This window comes from Dermacentor andersoni, chromosome 1 (genome assembly GCF_023375885.2).
Source record: "Dermacentor andersoni chromosome 1, qqDerAnde1_hic_scaffold, whole genome shotgun sequence".
Taxonomy (NCBI): Eukaryota; Metazoa; Arthropoda; class Arachnida; order Ixodida; family Ixodidae; genus Dermacentor; species Dermacentor andersoni.
Window position 1 is genome coordinate 254,358,449 of NC_092814.1, and position 23,137 is coordinate 254,381,585.

Genomic DNA, 23,137 nt, shown 5'->3' on the forward strand with positions numbered 1-23,137 from the left:
TTTCCCTTTATGACCACTTGCGGGGTGTTACAAAAGGAGGCAACAAACATCAAGATATACAAGGCAATCGTGCTCAGATTCTTGTTGGTATTGTATGACAAATGAAACAAGCTTGAACACTTGAACCTAAACTTCCGCTACTCTACGGGCTCGCAGGAAATGGCAGCAGAAGCCGTGCACATCACCGAAATTCGATCTTCTTGCAGCTTGCACTTTAAGGGGCATAGACATGGAAGTCCCGTTTTCCTGTCTATGCCTCGCTTCTGTATGCTTTACTTCTTTTCTGCCATCCCGCCTTGAGCAGCTTCTGAGTGTCAGCATTATAGAAACTACTGAGCGATCAACGCGGATTGATAGTGAGCGTTGGCCTAGATATGGGCAAATCGCTAATACCGGAGTTTTACGGCATCAAAGGCGCTTCATCGTGTCGAAGGCTCCCTCACTCGCCGTAGACCGGTTTAGAAGTACAATTTATACAGTTTAACCACAAGTGGCTGGTGCACAGTGATTAAGAAAGAGAAGGACAAACTGACAAGTGAAGTGATCGAAGCGTATGAAATCCATTGTGATGAACATAATTGCGTAAGCATGCCATCAGTGACGCTCTCGAAAAAGGAAATTGAATATCTGAATGACGCTTCGTAAAGGGCAGAGGGCGATATGATGAGAGTCCGATTTCTTAATTTTTTGGTGTTTGGCTTTGTTGGCCTTACCATTGCCTGTTTCTGCCTATATATGTGTTGCTTCTGCCACTAAAGTACCAGTTGTAGTTCAGCGCTGTGTCCTGTTGTTCTTCTCTGTGTCGCCGTCCGTTTGCGCTGTTAACCCTTTAAGATGCTTCATCAACTAGCCCACCAAGCCATCCTTATTGTGAGCACAAATAAGTTGTCTACACCAAAATTCCCGTACAACGTGACATATGCGGTGGAAGGCATGTTCTGTACGCGCCGCCATATCGTTGGCTAACACTCCCTGTAATGTACTTTGTGAACATTTGATTTATAAAAATACACCAAAGTATTGAGGTGGTTCCCAGCTGCATCATGCGTGAACACCGCTAGTTCTTGCGGCTATATGGACAATGTTCTGACAATGAATACCAAAACTTTAGATACACCTGAAGGACTTGCTCAACTATTGCTTATATAGTCAAAATTATGAGGAGTTCCACGTCATCGTCGATGCTGGTGTAGTTGTTTACAGAAATTGCATTTCTTTCTCCTGTAGCAAGCAGAGTCATTTCCTTCAAGTCTATAATTGCAGGGTGTTTCAGCGAACACATTCAAAAATTTTTTCAGGATTACCTGTGCCAGATAGCGCAATTCTAGTCCATGCGGTTGTCTATTAGACGAGGCGGACTTTACTTGTGCAAAAGATTAAATGTGTAATCTACTAATTCACAAAAATGTATTCATTAAGTTTTTAGCTAATTACCTTATGGCACATATTGCAATTTACTAATTCTAGCGGGTGAGACTAGAAGGCATATGCACTTGAAGAGAATTCTGTGGATGATGCCATTTACGAGACACGGGCCGTCAAACATCCGGTAAAAATTTACTGTCGTTCCGCTTACTTTCTTAACAAAAGCTCGTTTTATGCATTGAACACGAAAGTAAATGAAACGCCAAAGCATTTCTCCGCAAAGTTGGGGAATTAATATCTCGAAACTGGTGTCATCCTGAGAATTCATTCTAAGTGCATCCGCCTTGCGAGCTCCCCGGCTAGAATTCCTAAATTGCAATATGTACCATACGGTAATTAGTTAAAACCTACTTAGTCATTTTCGTGTTAATCTTTCGATTATGCGTTTCAATTGTTTGCGCAATTAATGTCCAGCTCTTCGAGTAGACCAGCTCAAGGACTGGAATTATGCTATCTCCCACAGGCATTCTTAAACAAAATGTTGAAAGTGTTAGCTGAAACACCCGGTATGTGTCTGTGTGTGTCCGTGCGCGTGATCCGGGAAAAACGTAAGGTGTGATAATGCATGCGGCAGCACGCACACAGGCAATTTTTTTTGTTATTTCACGGGAGACCAACCGCAAGAAAAAAAAAAAGAAAAGCCCGTAGAAGCCAACCGGCCACGTAGTGCGCCTCTGCAGGTGTTCGCACACAGCACCCGTGTCTTCCTTTTCGTTACACACGTTGCATCAGAAGACGAAAGCAGCTCGGCTCTTACTTGACCATATCTAGTACACTCTACATAAAGCTCTACGGAACCCAGTATGCCGGAAAAGGCAACAAGCTGCGTTACGAGACACGGCACAAGCTGGGGTTTTCCCCGAAATTGAGATTACGGGCGTTTCTAGATTACTATTGGGTGGAGGGCGGCGGGGTTGAGGAGAAGCTGTGGGCAATTTTAAGTTTTTATATTTTTGTGCCATTGATGCGTCCCGTAGGACTATCAAAGTTTAGATTCCGAATATTTACTCAACTTACACAAGGACTAACGTCGTACTTGTGAACAGACAAAACTAAAGAACAAGGACTGCGTAAAATGTGTCTGCTACATAAACACGAAAAAGTTGAATGCATGCTCGACGCTGTACACCCACGCCGAAGGTGTATATCGGAGCTTTCATATCAGCCACCCCGACTTGCATGCAACTGACATATATAGATATGAATTTACGGCTGCTACACACAAGTGAATTTGTACAAGCACAGGTAGTTTGCACATCCCGAACATTCACTCAATAACTAAATTAGTAAAAGAAGTATAAACCAAGGTGTCAGCATCTATGTACTTTCTACTAATCGTGTGCAAGTCGTGGTTTCTTCCAACTCAAGCCACCTACAGACGATGTGTCCCTTGCGTACATGCTCTTCTTCGAGCAATATTAAACGAAATTCTCCGTTGTGTCTAAAAAAATCGTTACGAATTAAGGGGACGCCATCAGATAGACAAAGGGATGTGTAGGGAAATCACTGGCCTCACATGAACGCCCTCGCTTTCTCACTGATCACCATTACCTCTTCCACTACTTCCAGGAGCCGCCGAAGCCTCGGGCAAAGTTTGAGCCCTGAGTGCGGCGAGCTGGCTGCGCCCTCTGGGGCTGTCGGCAAACACGAGCAGCTCGAGCGGTGAGTCCGGTGCCAGGCCGCGCAGCCAGAGGGAGCGCCGACCCGACTGGGTTCTGCTCCAGGCGGCGCTGCTGCTGGCGCGGCTTGTGTTAGCGCCTCCTGCTGTTCCCGACAGAGGGCGCCGCAGCTCCAGGGTCAGCTGTGGCTCTTCTTCTCCTGCATCTCCGTCCACTGGTGAGGAGGAGAGCAAGGACACTAATTAGTTGGCAGCGCCCGTTGTGCGATGCGCGATCACCGAGCCTGGGGAAGAGCGGACCTCCACTACAATCTCAAGCATCAAAGGATTCGGAAGTTTCCCAAACAATGCACCTGCGCTTCGCTGGACGAATGCTTCTCTGGCGCTTCGTTGATTTGGAGAGCTGAGAAGCGCGCATTGTTACGCTTTTAAAGTGTGCGCGGGCTGTTTCAAGTGGCCGGCGTAAAATTCGGCTAATTGAAGAAGTCGCGAAGCAGCCAAGCCACATTCTACTATCGTCGCTCTGAGTAAGGCGACACCCGCCGTGGTTGCGTAGTGGCTATGGTGTTAGGGTGCTAAGCGCGAGGTCGCGGGATCGAATCCTGGCCACGGCGGCCGCATTTCGATGGGGGCGAAATGCGATAACATCAGTGTACTTAGATTTAGATGCACGTTAAAGAACTCCAGGTGGTCGAAATTTCCGGAGTCCCCCTCTACGGCGTGCCTCATAATCAGAAAGTGGTTTTAGCAGGTTAAACCCCATAATTCAATTCAGTAAGGCGAGCGCTCCTTTCCAAATGTTCTGTAAATCTTTAAAGCTGCTAGAGTATGTTCTATTATGTATACGGATATACAAGAGGTCCACAGAGAAAGGAAAGCTAATATCTGGTACGACTATAGATAATGAAGCTTTGGAGTTAACTGAGAATAGAAAAGTGCAACAAGAGCTTTGTTTTTTTTTTGTTTCTTCATTTAAATGATAAGTAAGCTGTAGCTTAATTAATGTACTATAGTACTAACGTACATTATAGTACTAATGTACTATAATGTACTATAGCACATTATGAAAGGGACAACACCAGCCGGACTATTGTATGCGTACAAAACGTACTTGCAATCGAGCACCACGATTCGTCACAAATGACAATTAAAATGGTACAAGAGGTAAAGCTAAATGTGGACAAGAATAAAACCAGGGAAAAGTGAAAGGCCATGCGGAACATGCACCAATGTTTATAATTTTTAGTATTTAGTTTGTTAATCAGTACTGTATTTTTCGCTGAGATCCTGGCTTTTCTCACGCTGCCAAAAGCACATGCGGGTTTGTGGAATAGCTCTTTAAATCGAGTGATTTTAACGTCCGAAAGTCAAACATGTTGTATGCAACGCCTCAGTTACGAGCTAGATTTAAATTTGGAGCTATGCCGTTACTTAAATATAGCTTAGCATGGTTCACTGTTGAGGTAGTTGGTAATCTGACCGGCTTCCAGGATTTGGTAATTTTCTGACTTGCGTCGGTGTGCCTTAATGCATTTGAGGGATAAATAACTACGTTTTCTGAACAGTTGAAAGTGCTTTAATTTTGTGACATTACTCGTGCCTGTTCAGATTACAACATGGCTTATCATGCTTGAACCCTCGAAATCGTTGATACAATGGTTACTGCTGTTCTTAGCTTTAGAGCACAGCTCTTAGGCGCCCGTTGCTGTAGCGAGCGTCGGCGTTACCGAGCGAACGGGCACAACAGCGAAGGACGAAAGAGCGAACAGCGAGGAATAAAAGGCGGGGATAGTCAAGAGAGCGCGAGGGGGAAAGCGAAGGAGGAAGGGCAGCGGAGCCATGGGAAAGAAAGCGTGTACTGCGTTCCATACATAGCAGTCAATGCTGTGGAGGCTAGACAGACTTCTTGCAGTGGCTTCGTTCGCACTTGGATAATGTTCGATTTTTTTGACCGCAATTGTTCGCAAATGTTCTTTTTTTATATATAAGCTTAGTATTGAATGAAACAAGTTTTAATCCTCAGAAACGAACACATTGTGGTACATAGCTGCTAATGCGCTGTTATAGATAATTTTCATTTTTGCTTTTTTTTAGTTTTTTTATTTTATTTGCGACGCGTCGCAAGGCGCCTTGCGGGAGAGGAAGAGCTCAACAGGGGGAAGGGGGTTGGAGTAAATTCTCTCTCCCTGTAAGAACACTGTCTTATACGCGAATCTTATATAACCGTATACGGTTGTCACACGGTGCATTTTTGGCGATCGAGCCAGATCGACGATTACGTCGATCCGGCAAATTATACGTCGGTAAGAATTAATCGACGATTAATTCCACCCTGCCGTGAAAGAGACAAATGTTATGCTGGCGGTTTGCGGCCAACGAACAGCGCCCAGCGATTCAAGCGCCATACTAGAAGCGCGTGGCTGCCGGCAGTTCTTGCGCCAGCAAGAAGTGTCGGCAGCCAAGTCAATCGCCATACCAATCGAACCAATAGTCAAAATGATTGCAGCGCCCGCATCTGCAGTGGTGGGCCTTGCGCCCAATATACGGAGCTTTGGCTTAGTGGTTCAGCGCATTCCATCCCAGCTACAACTATGGGCAGACCATGAGTACTGCGTACTCCTCAGGAAGAAGCTGCCTACCGAGAGCGTCAGCGAGAGTTGGCTTGTGAACGAGCTCGTCGTCGTAGGGCCGCACCCGAGCTGCGTGCCAGAGATGCCGAGTTTAAACGGCAGCGCCGGGAGGCCGATCCCAAAGTGCGCGCCCGAGACGCGGAAGCACATCGGCAGTGCCGGGAGGTGAAAAGATTGTGAAATAAAAGATTTACTATATAGACTGCTTGCGAAGTTTTACTTGCATGGTGTAACACTCGGTGTAACTAACACAGCTTCGCTGTTCAACCAAATTCACGGAGTCGAAGGGATGGTGATTTCTACTTCACAAGCGTCCGCAATTCGAGAAGGCAACACAAAAAAGCACGCACAAGCAAAAAAAAAGAAATAATATATCATGGTTATAATGGTTTGTTAAAGGTACGTTGCTGCCACGTAGCAGCATAGCAGGGACCCTTGTAGCACTGGCGGAAATAAGTAATTACTTTCTTTGATTCATTTCTAAAACCAATGTTCCAGGTTCGCGAAAACTGGGCAGTTGCAATCTAACAGACAGCAACAGTCATACCTGTGCCGGACGAGTTGAACTAGCAATCTTTCAAGTTCTCTCTTTCGCACGATAGATCACTTAAGTGCCGCTAGTTATTCTGAGCTGAGTGCGCTCCTTCGCACTCCTTGTCAGGATCGCGTTCCTTTCCTGCGGTATCTACATATTTTAGCTGCAAACCCCTTCGCAATAGAGCTCCAACGAAAACTGAACAGCATGCTGGGACAAAAATCCACTTAAATAACACTGCTGCCACTTCGCGGTAACTTTGGTTTTCCAGCGACTCCTTTGCCGCATCCCACGGGGAACCCACCCGGTGGGGAACGTAAGCCGGAGTTCTCAGCCACACTACGTGTCGTAACAGCTCCTCCTTGAGCAGCGGCTCTGCTCACCGTCTGCCGAGATACCGGTTTCGGCGGCGGACGACAGACACACGGCGCTTGGGATGCATTTCCAACGAAACGTTACTCCCCTTCGCGGCAGTAGCAATAGCAGTGAATAAAACACTGTTTTGGCCACGTGTGCGCGAGCGAGCGCGTGTGCGCAGGCCCTCTTGACGGCCTGCTTCTTTAGTGCTTGGGATTTGCTAGTGTGCTTTGGATCACGCTTCAATCGCATTTTTGTATTTTACAGCGTACGGCTGTCTCAACTTTCTTCTTCTGACAGCAATAATATTTGCCAGCTTGCTATGTCACCAAGTCTGACACTTTTGAAGCCACCTGCGCTCTTATCCACTTCCCCAGTGTACCGCGGCACGTCATGACGGAGACGCTGCTTTGTGAAGAAGCGATGTCGCAACTTCTGCAACCGCTGTTGTCGTTGCTCGAGACAGGTTATGAAATTTTGGTTATTCGACCGGTCATAGCTCTGGAACATTTTGTTTTTCTAAGTTATTAATAAAAACGGATAAATATTTAAGCGCCGCGATGTGTGTTTACCAAGTCTCATGGGCAGAAACGCACAGCTTAGTTGACACACGGTTTTCGTCGGCTCTCTCGCAACCACCGCTACCTTTAGCTTTCCCAATGATATTTTAATATTTCTCTCATCAAAACACCGAACGTTCTACTTTTTTACATCACTTTCAGTTATATTACTTGTTAGGTGCAATTGGAACCTTTTGATTTCGGCAACATGAACTTACACACATGCCCAGCTAATTAAAGAGAACGTAATACAATAAAGAAGAAAGAAGGAGACAATAAATAAAGAAGTGTCTTACAGGTCCACCCGTCATATACAGGGTATTTCACGTAACTTGTGCCAAGGATTTAAAGAAAGTGGTTAGCCGCAGCTGCATGTAACCAAACGGCATACGGTTTGCCGCCATTTGGTGCTCCTTAATGTATTTCTTATATTGCGCTTAATTAGTCAAAACCTAAGTTGAATTATGCAACATTTTTAATATTTGCTTTAGGGCCAATTGCGTTTCGTTGTGTTGCAAGGGGATTCAGAAACAACTGCTCCAATTTTTTGACGCAACGCACATGCTGCGTGACATTTTAGCAGCGGAGCCCTTTAAGCCTTAGTTCCGCCGTGGAGCGTTACCAGAAAACTCAGCCCAGCTGTGCGCCGCGCGCGTTGCCTAGCAATCACCTGCGAGAGCAACGAGCCACGTAACCTCCTCGCACCCTACGCGTGGAGGGCGGAGTCGTGACGTCCCAGGCGAGTACAAGCTCGGAACAGCCGCCGCGGCGACATACCTCTCGCCTCCTCTACTCCGTGCGTACGTGCCGCTGCCATGGGAAGACCGAAGAAAGTCGTGACGCCCGAAGCAGGAGCGGCTTACCAGGAAGAGCGCCGTACTGCCAAGCGAGAAGCGATGCGTCGCCGCCGAGCTGATCCGGAACACCGTGCCGAAGTTGCGGCAGAGAAGAGGCGACGCCGAGTCGAGGATCCCGAGTTTCAGTCCAGGGAACGTGAGAGTCGCCGCCTGAACGCTCGACGTCGCTGAGAAAGCGATCCCAACCCGCGACTGCTCGAAAACTTCCAGCCTCAAGCCCGCCAAGGCAACAACTTAGCAAAACCCAGCATAACCTCGCAAAACCTAGAAAGAAAGCCAAGCCTACCATAACCTCTCAAAACCTAGAAAAGACTTAGCCAAGCCTACCAACAACTAAGCAAAACCTTGCAAAACCTACAAACAACTTAGGCAAGGCGCGTAAAAGCTAGGTGATCACAAGTTCCGTTGTTGACTCCGGCCTTGGATCCCCAGTGCAAGCTGCGCACGCTTTTATTCGGCGTTTAAGGAAAGCCCACAGAATATGAAATAAAAGCACGGGACTGAGCTCGTGCGCTATCGTATTGCAGCGCGCTCAACCGTGCGTCGAGCCTGTCACTTATCAGGGCCAACGGCGCTTCCTTTCCGTGTACGACCGCCAAAATGCTGACGTCCTGTGAAGCCGATGCCTAGAGCCGCGGCCGCTCATTTCGCCACGATCCTCGCGCGCGGTTCTTTCGCACGAACCGCGATTGAGAGCGCTGCAATACGATAACGAACGAGCTCAGTCACGTGGTTTTATTTCATATTTCGCGGCCTTTTTTTAAACGCCGGAAAACATCCCTAGGTAGCATGTACGTTGCCACAAAAATTGGATCGGTCGTTTCTGAACCCCTCTACAACGCAATGAAACGCACTTGGCCCTAAAGTGAATATTAAAAAGGTTGCTTAATTAATCTTATTTATTAACTAATCAAGCGGAATATAAAACATACTCTAAGGAGCGCCACATGACGGCAAACCATAGGCCGTTCGTTTCATGCAGCTGCGGCTAACCACTTTTTTTTAAATCCTTTGCACAAGTTACGTGAAACTCCCTGTATACTGTGTGTGACCAGCATAATGTGCTTTGTACCTTGCAAGTAGCAGTGCAAAGCCGCCGAGATTAGCTGGATAAGAAATTGTTACCATAGCATTCGCTGTAGTGCACAAGTTTATACGAAACTATCGAAAATAAATAGCTGGTGTGACCACATACACAGTTGTTTCTTTTTTGTTTTTTTTTACTTCGAACACTTTTTTTGAAGCCTATACCAACTTTAGTCAGATTGAGTCACTACACATTAATTAAGTCGCTACGTAGTATTAACTGCCATCGAGGGCGGAAGAGGGACTTCTGTAGACAAAAAAGAAAAAAATTGAGGATAACCGGTGGTACTATGCATGATGGTGGTGTAAGCAAACGTGACAAACGGAATTATGGCATCCCAGTTCGTCTAATCAGGTTTGATGTAGGTGGAGGTCTTATCGGTTAGTGTGTGGTGAAATCGCTCTGTCAAGCGGTTGGTCTGAGAGCGGGTGGAAGCCATTTTGTCAACTCTGATAGAGGCATGAAGAACTTCAATAAGTGTGTTTGAAAGAAAGGTCTTGCCGCGGTAACTAAAGAGGACGTGGAGAGCGTCATGGCATAACAAAGTATTGCTCAGAAAGGAATCGGCGTCTTTCGATCAAATGCCGGAATGCATAGGAGCGGTCTTCCGCATAACCCCTCAGCTGGTCGTCAATTGTTACAATCCAACGGTTTCTGTTCGAAGTGAGAGGGCCATATTACGCATGGCGAAAGTGGACGTGCCGATATCCGAAGTGCGGAGTCTGCCCGTGGAGACTGTCGAAAACATAATTCGGGGTGGCGTCAAGTCGGTCAGTATTCACGACGAGGCAGTGTGAACCAGACTCGTTCTTTCATCAGAATATTACCTGAGCGATGACATCCTGGGCGAGAACCAAGCCTCGGCTTCCAAGGCATCGCTGGCACGTCTGGAGAAATACGTGCGCGTGAAGGCCCATACGGAGCCAGTGACCACGGAGTTTCTGGCGCAGTTCAGAGGGGTGTTGTTCACAACTACTCCTCTGCAAGAGCAAGAGTCCATCGCGGCAGTTGCCAACCAGAACATATCCCTCATCATGGTCGATACCCGGGGCCTTGTTGGGCAGCGACGCGCTTTGAAAGGTGCCCACGCTTGCGCACCTGCCCAAACATATAACAAGAAAGCGGGCTTCTCCACATATACGTCTTTTTGCAAATAAAGCAGGCTTCCAGGAAGCTATGCGTTTCACTCTGTTCATGTGCGCGTGTCAAACCGAAAACATTATCCTAATAACGCTATGAGTCGTTACAAGTAGAGAGAGGGATATAAAGAGAAATAAAGGGCAGGGAGGTTAACCAGACGGCAGCTGGTTTGCTACACTACACTAGAAAAGGGGGAAGCGGGAAGAAAAGATACGCAAAAGAAATGAAAAAGACAGAGAGAGCAAGGAGTGGTAAGATAGGGTGGCCAACTAGAGGAGCGTCCGATTTGCTACGTTACACTAGGGGTAAGAGGAAGGGGAATAGAAAGAGGAAAAGAGGGAGAGAGTGAGAAGTGAGAGTACGTCGTAGGATGCACAGGGACACTATAAGCGGTATCTTAAATAGGTGCACTTAGAGTAGTGTAATAATGTTGTGATAGGAAGATGTGGGCCCAGGCCTCAAACACAGAGGGACGGTACAATGAACACAGAGAGGCTTTAATGATACGAGGACGGGACTAGGGTAACGTACACGATAACACACACAGTTCCCTTCATGAGTGTCTGTCGCTTAGGTATAGTCAAGCTCAGCGTTAATGTAGGAAGGCGTCCGATAGTGTGTCGGTATCACACACTCATAGCACGAAGAGGCGCAAAGATGAATCTGGAGCAGCGAGTGGCGCAGGGCCTGGAGGCCGGGGCGGATGCCCGGCACACGACGAGCCACTCGCGCGACAGCTGGGTCGGAATGTCTGCCCGCCACAGGGTAGACCGTTCGGAAGGCTTAGCTGCACCAGAACTTGTCGGCGTCGGATGCTCACCCAGCAGTGGAACAGGCCTGTTGAAGCCCAAGAACAGCCCGGCCTGTTCTGCCAGCACACCAAGGAACACCAGCCTTGGGTAGACGAACTGCTCGGCTCGTTCGCAAGGCCAGGCCAGGCAGCTCAGGCAGTTCGCATGGCTGCCGCATCCGCTCAGACACCTGCCCTTCTCTTCCTCTTCGTCCGTTGCCGCCCCACAGCAGTCACGCGCATTCGGCCGCGACATTCAAACAGTCCAAACTACTATTACATTTCCCCCCAAATTCAAGAAGTCGAGGAGGGTAGCACTAGGAGTACCACAAGTCACACAGTTCAAACTATTACTTTCATGACACATTAGTCCGGGTCCGTAGCTATTCTACTTAGATAGCCTGCACCAACGTTATCACATCCACGAATATACTCCACGAGAAAGTCATGATCCATAAGGAATAAACTCCAACGTAGTACGCGACTGGTGACGTGCTTCGCCGAATTTAGGCATCGTAGTGGTTGGTGGTCGGACTGCAGGATGAACGGTTTACCGTAAAGGTACACATGAAATTTCTGTACAGCCCACACTATGGCGAGTCACTCCCTTTCAATTGTGGAGTAGGCAGCTTCACGTGGCAAAAGCTTCCGGCTAGCGTAGGACACGAGATGTAAACGCCCGTCGTGTTCTTGCAAAAGAACTGCTCCGAGACTTCTCGACTTCAACTTGGAGTCGCTGATTCATAGTCAGTTGGTTCGAAATGGCGACCTCTTTGGATGCCTGCGTTCGGACGAGTGATGGGTAAGGCGGCGTTGTCTCTTCAAGCTCTAGACCTGTCGCGTCATCTGTACCCACCGTTGTCGCTCTTCGTATTTATTCAACATATTTATATGAAATACCGTTGTCTTGCTCCCAAGGTCAACAACATAGTCCAACGGACTTTTCCTTTGTACAACGTTGAAAGGTCTCTTCCACATGAGTATCAACTTATTCCTTTCGCCAGGCAGTAGAACAAGTACTTTGTCTCCAGGATTGAGCTCTCGCGTCTTGGCTTTCCTGTCATAATACGTTTTCTGTTGCTGTTTCGCTTTCGTGAGCTCTTGCGTGGCGATGGCGCACGTATGCTCTAGCCGTTGACGCAGTTCTATGATGTATTCATAAGAAGATCTCGTGTCGTTATCGAAACGGGGATTTGTCCACAATTCCTTTAGCACAGCCACCGGACCATGGACATAGCGCCCATACAATAGTTCAAATGGCGAGTAACCGATGCTGCTCTGTGGCACTTCTCGATACGCGAAGAGTAGCGGGCTGAGGGAACGGTCCCAACATTTAGGTCGCTCTTGGCACATCCGTCCTAGCGCGCGCTTTAGCGTGCCGTTAAATCGTTCAACTAATCCATTTGCCATGGGGTGGTACTGGGCGGTAGGCAATTGCTTAATTGACAGAAGACGACTGAACTCCTTCATCACAACTGACATGAAATAGGACCCGCGGTCGCTGACAACCTCCCGCGGTAAGCCCACTCGGGAAAACATTTCGCCTAGTCCTTCCGCAACGGTTCTCGACTCGGTAGATGGCAGGGTGACAGCGTCAGGGTACCTGGTGGCGAAATCAACCATAGTAAGGATGTAACGGTTGCCTTTATCTGAAGTTGGGGATAAAGGACCAATAATATCGATGCCTACGCGAGCAAAGGGAGTGTCAATTACAGGCATCGTACCCAGTGGAGCGCGTCCGACTAAATGGCGTGGCACCGTTCGTCGACAGATGTCGCACGATTTAACAAACCGTTTCGTCTCCGACTGGACCCCTGGCCAGTAAAATTCAGCAACAATTGGATCCACCGTTCTCGTCAAACCCTGGTGGCCGGCGAGGATCCCTTCATGAGCCAACTTCATCACCATCCCCCTGAGATCTTTTGGCACCACTAGCTGATCTAGTATTTTCCCACCTGACACTATGTGCTTCCTGTATAATATCTCATCCTGTAAGTAATATTCGCTTGCGTGGCCATCCGCGACCATCATCTTGCCGACCTTTTCGAAGCATCTCCTCAGAGACCCATCGTCTCTCTGTAAAGCTTTTAACTTGCCTTGCTCTATCCCAGTGACTGCGGGTTGCGGGACAGGCAGTGTAGGCAGGGACCGTACCTTTGTTTCCTTTGTCACAGCAACGAGCTCGGTACCAGATTCGTAGTCTTTTCTATGTCTCGATGAAGCGGCTGCGTTTTTATCTGTGGACAACGTTTGGCCCTCTACGTCTGGTAGCTCTGTTTGAGCGGTGGATGACATCCTGTCGGCAGGGTAACTCGTCTTGTCTCTGTTGTGTTTCTGCAGAGACCATGAATTGGCCGGGTCATCAGGTGCACGGGCACCTTCAATGTTTCCCAATACCACGTCATACAGGGGATCTCGCATGCATTTCACTTGCGCGACGCCTGTAAAGAATAGACTATCTAAGTATACTACCGCTTCCGGTATGTAGTGAATTGTGCGGTCCAGCAAGAACACTGTGCTTTTTGTTCCTGTCATTTTGTCCTCAGGTACCAGAGAGAGTCGCACGACCATGGTATTGCGGCCAGTGTCTCGTAAGACAGACACCGGTTGTGATTCGAGGAAGCCTCGTCCCACTGGCAGATTTCCACTGTCACATTTGGTACCTTGTCGCATTAACGTCATGTTGACTATTGGGACCGTTTCGCCACCTTGAAGCACTACGTATCCGCCACCCTCTTCTGTTGGCTTTTCGGCTTGCGACGGAGCCAGAATACACGAAGCTTCTCCTTGATTTTTCCTTCTTGAGACTTCACCTCCTGGTCCCTTTCTGCCGGACCCCCCGCGACCTGTCGAGTTCTCTTTAGTCCGGGACCAGCACTCCGAAGCTCGATGTCCTGCTTTATAAAAAAAAAAAAAAAAACCTAGTAGTTGCGCGCGGCATCGCCGTTGGAGGTTCAGTCTTGCGAGCAGAGTCTAACACGACCTCCTTGGATAACTTTTCCCTACCTAGATTGGTCAGGTTCTGTGCCTCTATAAAACAATCGACATTCTTTGACAACGTAGCGAGGGTCTTACAATTCCTTTCTTTCAGGAATATTCGCAGCGACGCAGAACATCTTCTCAAAAACTGTTCAGCAATCACGGTGTCCCTGAGCGAGTCGAAGGTCCTCTCAATATGGGACATTTCAAGCCAGTGGTCAAAGTAGCCCGATATTCTACCTGCATATTGCAGGCCAGTCTCATTGTCTTCGGGCCTTGCGTTTCGAAATTTTTCTCCGTATCCCTCGGTGGTGCACCGAAAGCGCTGAAGGAGAGTAGCCTTCAGCTGGTCGTAATCAAGGGCTGCATTCAAATCAAGCCATCCTATGACCGTCAACGCTTCTCCTGTCAGGCAGAGGCTGAGGGAGAGTGCCCATTTTCCGCGGGGCCATTCCTGACTTGTTGCCACTCGCTCAAAACGTTGCAATTGGTAGGCGTCTAAATTATCCCGGGCTTCGTTAAACGGGGGGATCAACTTATGGGGACTGAATAGCTCAGGAGCCGCCCTGGTAACCGACTGTTCCGTAGTTCTGTCACTCTGTGCGCTTTGTGCGCCAGCAGTCTTTTCCTGGAGCTTGATCTTTAGCTTTAGCACCCGTTCTTCCGCTTCTAATCGCAGACGCTCTTGTTCTGCCTGCGCTTTCGCGTCTTCCCGATGTTGGGCGCGCTGGTCGCGTTCCCTCACAATTTCTGTATCAACCCAACGCGTTAACTTCGCTCCTGTCATTTCTAGCTCTTTCCCTATGAGGTACAACCTCTCGATCTCCATCGCTCCTCCTGTGCGTTTGAAAATCCTGGCAGGCTCGCCAAAATTTGTGATAGGAAGATGTGGGCCCAGGCCTCAAACACACAGGGATGGCACAATGAGCACAGAGAGGCTTTAATGACACGGGGACGGGACTAGGGTAACGTACACGATAACACACACAGTTCCCTTCATGAGTGTCTGTCGCTTAGGTATAGTCAAGATCAGCGTCAATGTAGGAAAGCGTCCGATAGTGTGTCGGTATCACACACTCATAGCACGAAGAGGCGCAAAAATGAATCTGGAGCAGCGAGTGGCGCAGGCGCTGGAGGCCGGGGCGGATGCCCGGCACACGACGAGCCACTCGCGCGACAGCTGGGTCGGGATGTCTGCCCGCCACAGGGTAGACCGTTCGGAAGGCTTAGCTGGACCGGAACTTGTCGGCGTCGGATGCTCGCCCAGCAGTGGAGCAGGCCGGTTGAAACCCAAGGACAGCCCGGCCTGTTCTGCCAGCCCACCCAGGAACACCGGCCTTGGGTAGATGAACTGCTCGGCTCGTTCGGAAGGCCAGCCGAGGCAGCTCAGGCAGTTCGCATGGCTGTGGCCTCAGCCCAGACACCGGCCCTTCTCTTCCTCTTCGTCCGTCGCCGCCCCACAGCAGTCACGCGCATTCGGCCGCGACATTAAAACAGTCCAAACTACTATCACAAATGTACAAATCGCTTTTTGTGCCAGTGACGGGGGTGGCCACGGTCCGAGTATCTTTGACTCAGAGAGCGGTGCCGATTCCAGTCGGTTTCAAGTTGTCCTGAGAGAGGGGCGTTCTACGTGGTAGTGAGGACATATACACAATAGGTGCTCGATGGTTTCCTCTCAACTACAGGAGTCGCACATCGGGCTCTCGGTCATTCCCACACGATAGGAGTAAGCGTTCGTGAACACCACTGTCAGCCACAAGTGGCACAGCAAGGTTGTTTTGTTGCGGGAAAGGCTAGAGGTAAGTTGTAGCCGTAGCAAGGGGTAAAGCTTACGCAATCGGCAATTGATGGCACTTGGACTCCAGAAAGCATTTGACATTTTGCGTGCAAGCAGACGAAGCTCCCTGGCAGTGTCCGTCCTTGCCAAAGGTATTGCGCCAACAATGTATTTAATAATACAAGTAATACAAGTACAGAGTATTTAATGCCAATTAAGTGCGAACTGGTAATCTCCCTTGCGATGAAGAGTGCTATTTAGTTATTTCTTTTTGTGTGTGAATTGTCGGTTCCTTGCCTTGCTATTTTGTCAGAACAGTGTCCTAATACTCGCCGTGCTTTTCTGTATATGTGAATATGATGCAAAGTATGAATCTACCATGACGACAGGCAGATTACATGTGCTTGTAAACGCTATAGAAGTATGCTCCCTCATTCGGCATGTACTTCAAGTAATGAGAGAAATTCTAGGCTACTTCCTGTTTATGCAGATGCAGCAGCCTGTTTAAATTCTGTGGGTCCTTTCTTCTCATATACTGTCAATGAAATACCTGTACACGTATTGTACTCTACCTTCTTTCTGTAAACCACAATATGTGTCGCCGTTATACCATACGTGATAGTAAAGTTCTGTGTGAGCAGCCCGTGATGGTTAATTTTCATATTGGTTTAAAATTAAATTATGGGGTTTTAGGTGGCAAACCACTTCCTGATTATGAGGCACGCCGTAGTGGGGACTCCGGAAATTTAGACCACCTGGGGTTCTCTAACGGGCACTTAAATCTAAGTACACGGGTGTTTTCGCATTTCGCCCCCATCGAAATGCGGCCGCAATAGCCGGGATTCGATCCCGCGACCTCGTGCTTAGCAGCCCAACACCATAGCCACTAAACAACCATGGCGGGTCGCATTGGTTTGAATCTTCTGGAATATGTGTTCGCTCATGATGTACAAATTTCAGTTGTGAATGAAAATTGTTTCTGCAGATTGACGCCTTCGCACTGCGTGGAGGTCAGTCTTTTTCCACTACAGAATGTGTGAATAAAAAGAAAAACGTTCAACCCTTGCTTGTGTAGAGTTTTGGCTGGCTGAGCAATCGGCCAGCTTTAGTTGATGCACTTCAGGGCACGCGAACAAAATTAACGATTGATGGTGCCAGGAAGTTATTTTCTTCATACTACCCCCCCCCCCCCCCCCCCCTATATGTGTGAACTAGCTGAACTGCAGCCCTAAACTGAACCACAAGTTAGGAATTTCAAAGCGGCTACTTTCACGAAATGACGGAATGTAATATATTACCTGCGAATATTGGTAGTGAACGACGGTTCGCTATATAAATATTTTTCATTATAATTGCTTGGCACTGGTGTATACGAGCGCTGTCCCAGTGCTTTAAAGAATGAATAGAAGCTTCCAACGTAAATGCGGCAGAAAAAAAGCGCTTCATAAACACCGCACACTTCAACGGGTTCTGCTCCGCGATTTGGCCAATGTCGTCGCGCGGCCAGCGGACATGCAAGAGAGCACGAACGCAGCCCGTTTGCATGCGAAGTGGGAAAGGAGACCTTCGCAGCAAGCCTCCTCCTTACGGCGGCGCACCCTCTTTCTCTACTCTCTCACCTCATTAGGCACATGATGGAGGCATTGTTTTGTTTGTGAATTATATCCAGTTGGACATCCGGAACCGCCAGTGGTGGAAGCGGCGCTGCCGCCGCGTATCGACATGGAACCGAGTGTCCCAAAGGAGGGATAGGGAGTTTCCGCCCCCTAGTGTAACCCTGAACAACTCATTAAACATTTCTCTTCCACGCTCCGATATTTTTTTCTCGATCTAAAACAACTGTTGACTGGATAAACATAGCGAAATAATTTGGACTAATACAACGGTTACCATTCTAGTGTTCAGGTTGGAAGTGTGTGCGTGCGTACGTGCGCGCGCTTGTGCGTGTTTATTTTACGAACTGTAAGGGCATTGTTCGGTGTAAGTGGCTGTCGTCTTTAGCAGATTTATTTATACCGACGTTTTTCTTAATTTTAGGGATACTGTACCATCGATGTTTCACTCTACCTGAGGGCCTGAATTGAGGTGAATGTTAATTTAAATTAGTCTATGATCGACTGTCATATGTAGGGACGTTGCCCTGGTGACAAACGTACATGGAGCCGAATACACAAAGCTTTTCATTGATACGTGCTCTTTGCCATTGGTCGGCAGCCTTCGCTAATCACATGTCCAACAGCGGCACTGGCTGGAAAGCGTTGCAGCATTTATTTGAACTTAAGAGTTGTTCCACTACGCAATCCATCTAGTAGCCGCCAGACAAGCTGACAAATAGCTCGCGTGCGCACACTGACGTTGTGCACGTAGGTTGTTGTTGTTTGTCCGTGTTTATCATCGATGGATATAGAAAAATAGAAGAAAAAATGAGACACGGTGACCCCGTGTCACACTGTGCGTCGCAACAGGCCTTTTTTTTTCCTACCTTTTTCCTACGTCTACGTCTACACAGACAAGGTTACACTTCAATTATTAGAGTCAGGAGGATTGCGATGTAATCTCTGCTGTACACACAGCGCCGCAGAAAACAAAAGACGACCGTGATCAAGAAGCTTCTGCACACCTCCTGTATTTCTATCGCGTTTATTTTTATTTTACAAAATGCTGCAGATTTTACAACGTGCAAGCAATAAGATGCATACTTTGCGGTCTTTTGTTATTATCGTACCATAAGAGGGTGTCTACCAAGCTGACATTTTCAATTTCCCTGAGCTTTTCAGGTTTTCCTGAGCGACACTGAACTATATTTTATGTCAGGACAGGCTGGGGGGTGGGGGGGGGGACAGAACATATCGCCCGATGCTTTCACTCTCAAGTAAGTATACACAAAAATAAAAACAATACAACCTAATCCAATTTGAATAGTAAGAAGTAGTGTTATATTATTCAAAATAGAGAACTGAAGGCAGGGGATAGTAGAATGCACAGCAAATAAAATAGGTTCGAAAAAGAAAAATTATCAAGTCCATTGTAAATCCAGTCGAACATTTTCAAATACGAATAAAAAGAGATGTATACAGAACCACATATTTTCGAAAATGAACTATTTGTATCAAGTGATAGCAAGGTCATGGGTATTAGGCCCGAACTGTGCCACAAGTTAGATTTTCTCAGCAGTTGGAAAGGCAACCTCCACTGTCCTCAGATACTCTTAGCCCACACACAATGCTTCTGTTTTGTGTTTCACTCCTTTCAAGTGTTTATTTTCGTTTAGATGAGGGTCACCTGCATCTTTGCGTCAGCCAACACTTTGCTTTTTGAGCTCAAGCTCCTTCAAAGAAGAGGCGGCACAGTTCCTTTCCCGATCATTCCTCAATGCGACGGTCATTTGTGTTCTTGTCCACGTTCCTCCGCGCGTTCACCCCACGGATCATTTGAATCATCCTCTTGGTCACTTGTACAGTCAACGTCCGATTTTACGTACTCCCAAACGTCCGAAAAATCAAATCGGGCAGTCCGAAAAAATGAATGCGTGTCTTTTACTGCCCTCAAGGGCTAAAATCTTCACAGGCACGTCTGAAAAAACTTTAAAGGCCCGCCAGTAAACTTATTAGGCATATCGGTGCTCCTACTGTGATAAGAGATGGCGGGTGCACGCATGTGTAATTGTGGAATACGTACTGTGTCCCTTGACAATTGCCCCTTCCCACGCTGGTTAAGCTTCACCGCAGTACTTTACGTACGCTTCATTGCGTAACATTTCTGTGCTAAGGCGAAGCTTCCTTTCGGGAACCGACATTATGCAACGCGTCATGCTTTCTAAGCTTCGAAGCCAATCGCGAGGATTACAGAGGCAGAGTCGATGCCATTACTGACAGCGGCGGGTTATTTAAATAAAAAACACGACATCGAACGGCAAGAACCTTAATAGCGAACGTCGAAGCAGCTAAGCCAAGCTTTGCCGCGGTGGTGGCGACGGCTGCCAGCGGATTTGCGTGCAAGAGCGCTGGTTCGAGACGGCGAGATAATCAAAACGGCGGTATTGGCTTTGATTAATGCTGTTTCGGAGCTGCGGTCGTGGCAAAAATTCCGGAAAATCGGACAGGGAAGGGTTCTTGCATATGAAATTACAGACGTTCGTATATATTGACTCTATGGGGCACGTGGTGGTCCCGCGAGATCGTCCGCATTATCGGGCATTTCGCAAAAATCGGGCGTCCGCAAAATCGGTCGTTGACTGTATGTACACTGGCAACTCCTCCAGCCGACGACATGGCGTTAAAGACAATTCGTTACGATTCCACTATTTTACTCGAGCCAGCAGTAGGACGACTTTCGTTCCCTTTCAATAAAATGACAGCTAATTTTCCCTGATTGAAGCACAAATTCCCTGAGCTTTCCATGAGTTTTTCCAGACTATTCAAAATCCCAGAGAATTCCCGGTTTTCACGGTTGGTGGACAACCTGCATGATAATATCCTTTTCTTAACAAACAAGAAGCTCCACTCGGCCCTTGTGGCAACCAGTGGCGTGACAGACAGCTGCTGCAAGTCTCTGAAGGTTGCTTCATCGCAAGGCTTTCAAATCGTTTTGTAGTCAACCCTTAATTTATTCGTACCAAAAGGCACCTCTTTGCAGTTTTCAAACAGTGGCACCCCGTGCATCATCATCATTAGCTGAGCCTTCAGCGGAGCATTGTTATGTTTACCTTGTCGCATACTGAGTATAATCCGCGTAAGCATAAAGTATGAAGTGGCACGTGAACACACGTAACAGACACGTCTGCAACGCACACGAACGCAAACTGTTCTAGCGACTGTTCTAGTGTTCCTGAGGACAAACAGAAGCACTCGTCTCGCTCTCCACCGGTAGTGTCTATGAACAGGCACGTCCCACACAACAAGCAGCTCACCGCACAACTCCCAGCGTGAAACAAACACAAACCAGCTCGCTCGGCTACGCTCGCGTAAAATGTGAAAGGGCGGCAAGCGTGCTTTTTGGGGCGCAAAAAGTTGTCTTTCAAATCACGAGCGCTAGTTTACCGATCAGTGACAGGCTGATTAATTTTGCGCTCGTCGACAAAACAAGCAAACATAGTCGCCTCTGAACAAAGCTTGTAATCCGAGTTGGTTCGTCACTTCTCATATGCTGCGCAGGCCCATTTTCATAGGACTCCGATTCTATAGGAAGCAGAGAAAGGAGCTAAAATAAGGCAACCTCGCACTCGTATGGCTACGGCAAAATGAGCGCTCAGCGAAAACATTGTACACCTAGCAGTGAAAGCGCGTGAGGGCTTGAGCAATTGTGCAGCAATGAACAGGTCCCTGGCTCACAACTTCGCCAGGTAACGTACATCGTAAGCTGTGATTGCAATCTGGTAGCACAACCAAAAGTTCTAGGCCAGTGGTCCTAAAGAAACTCCGCGCGGAAGGCTTTATTCGCGCTACTCAGGGGCCCTATAACGTAAAGATATATTACAATCTGCTTTCATTCCACTCGTCTTACGTCAGATTTACATAAGCGACGACGCAAACATCAGGCGGAAACCCGCAGCGTTGTCTGAACAGGCGAATCAAACGTTCTTCTCGTTTATAGGAGGTCCCTTTTGTTTGCTTTCAAAATGAATAACATTGCCTACATTGAGCGCTTTTTCTTTCCTAATTGACGGACAAGAGGCGAGGAGCACGCTCAAGCGGAGAGCAATGCGATGGGGCCGAGCCAGCGCAGTGAAACTCGATAACCGGAGGAGGAGGGTGGTGCCGGCGTGTGTGATTGGTCCGCTTCGCCTTACTAGATTGCGGTCAGGCTGGTCGAAAATCGTGGCGGTGTGCAACGGGAGGGTCAGAGTGTTACTAAAGCAGATTCGCGGCCATGACGACCTGACAGAGCGATGTCATATACGTGACGAAATGGCTGAATAATGTAATTCTGCAACGCAATATAAAAAGCTTTATTATACGCAAATAAATCCATGCTCTCCGGCAGGTGCGCGTAGCCAGTGCCTCAGCGATCGGCGGGCAGCCATGTTATATTCCTTTTGTAATGGAGAAGTCTCCAGCTATTCAGAGAAAAATACAATTTTGTTCGGCATGATAAAGCATCTTTGACGCGTACACCTCATTTAGACGCGGTGAGTTTTCGCGGTTTTGTGATGTCCTGTGAGACAGGCGATGTGGGCGCAGCCCAAAAACGTTTCACCAATAGCAGAGGGCTAATGGCGAAGTGGCGTCAAATCATAAATAATTATTTTTCTGTTGTTCGGTATATTCATGCATAATCAGTGTGGACCCGTCATATCAGAAATGAAGCTATCGCGGTTTTCATGACGTTGCGTGACAGACAGGCGAAGTGGGGGTGGCCAGGAAATTTCTTGGCCAACCTTGTAGGGCTGACTGCAGAATAGAAATGGTAAGTTTGGAATAGCTTTACCTTCTAGCGCCCCTGATTCTAGTGGTCTGCGGGCCTTCATTGCAGACTTTAAGAGCCCCGCCTCCTGCCGGTATATAGTGTACGCCGTTACTGTTTCTATGCTCGTCTCCCGTTTCTTCTCTCTCCCCTACCAGCCTCTGTCTATCTTATTGCGATAGCAATTGTATGGACACTCCAGGCGCCTTTCTGCCATCTGCGTCGCCGTAAGGTTCTATATAGTCCAAGGGCGTTAAAATCGTCGCCGCGCGCCGTATGCTGCACGTGCGAGTGAAAGCTTGCGAGGGTGCAAGCCAGGAAGGCGTGCCCTCTCCTGTAGCGCGCGAGGCACGGGGGTGAGGCGAGGAAGAGGGGGGGGGGGCGTTCTTCTCCGGCGGCTGCTGCTTACGACGCGGCCGTGTTTCGAAAGCGATCTGCAACGTGGCCAAAGTGCCTGCCCGCGCGGGCCTCATCTTCAAAGCGATCTGCGATATTTGCAGAGTGCGCGTAGTGCCGGTAGCTTCGTATGCGTAGTGCGCTCGACCTTGCGTTCGCATTGAAGAGAGAAATGCATGAATGTCAATTCGGTCGATGCTGCTGCCGCGATTTCTCGCTCCAGCATTTTGACAGCGAGTTTGCGCCCTCATCGAGTGAAATGTATCCATGTTTACTGGTGCGCGCGCGACACCGTGCTTGGAAACTCAGTTAAAGCACGTTGGGGGGCTAGTTGGTTTGAATCTATGACAGAATATAGGAGCACGACTGAACGAGGACGTAGAAAGAAACAGATACACAGAGACAGCGCTGCATCTGTGTGTCTGTTGCTCTGAGTGTCTTTTTCTTTCTACGTCCTCGTTCAGTCCCGCTCACATATTATATCATTGTTAATTTAGTTAGTAAGAGAATGGTTACCAGTTTCTATGGCCGATGAAAATACTATCCTTACTTCGTATAGCTATCTACTAATTTGCTTTTGT

At 48.0% G+C, this 23,137-nt stretch overlaps 1 protein-coding gene across 4 annotated transcripts in view; it reads right to left on the minus strand.

The window, feature by feature from the left end:
• LOC126548278 (nephrin-like) overlaps positions 1-23,137 on the minus strand; it is a 727,088-nt gene that overhangs the window by 24,210 nt on the left and 679,741 nt on the right. For all 4 annotated transcript variants that reach the window (XM_055063648.2, XM_055063647.2, XM_055063646.2 and 1 more), the window contains exon 10: positions 2,977-3,258. In XM_055063648.2, coding sequence (XP_054919623.2) covers positions 2,977-3,258 — 282 coding nt within the window. The remainder of the gene's footprint in view (positions 1-2,976; positions 3,259-23,137) is intronic.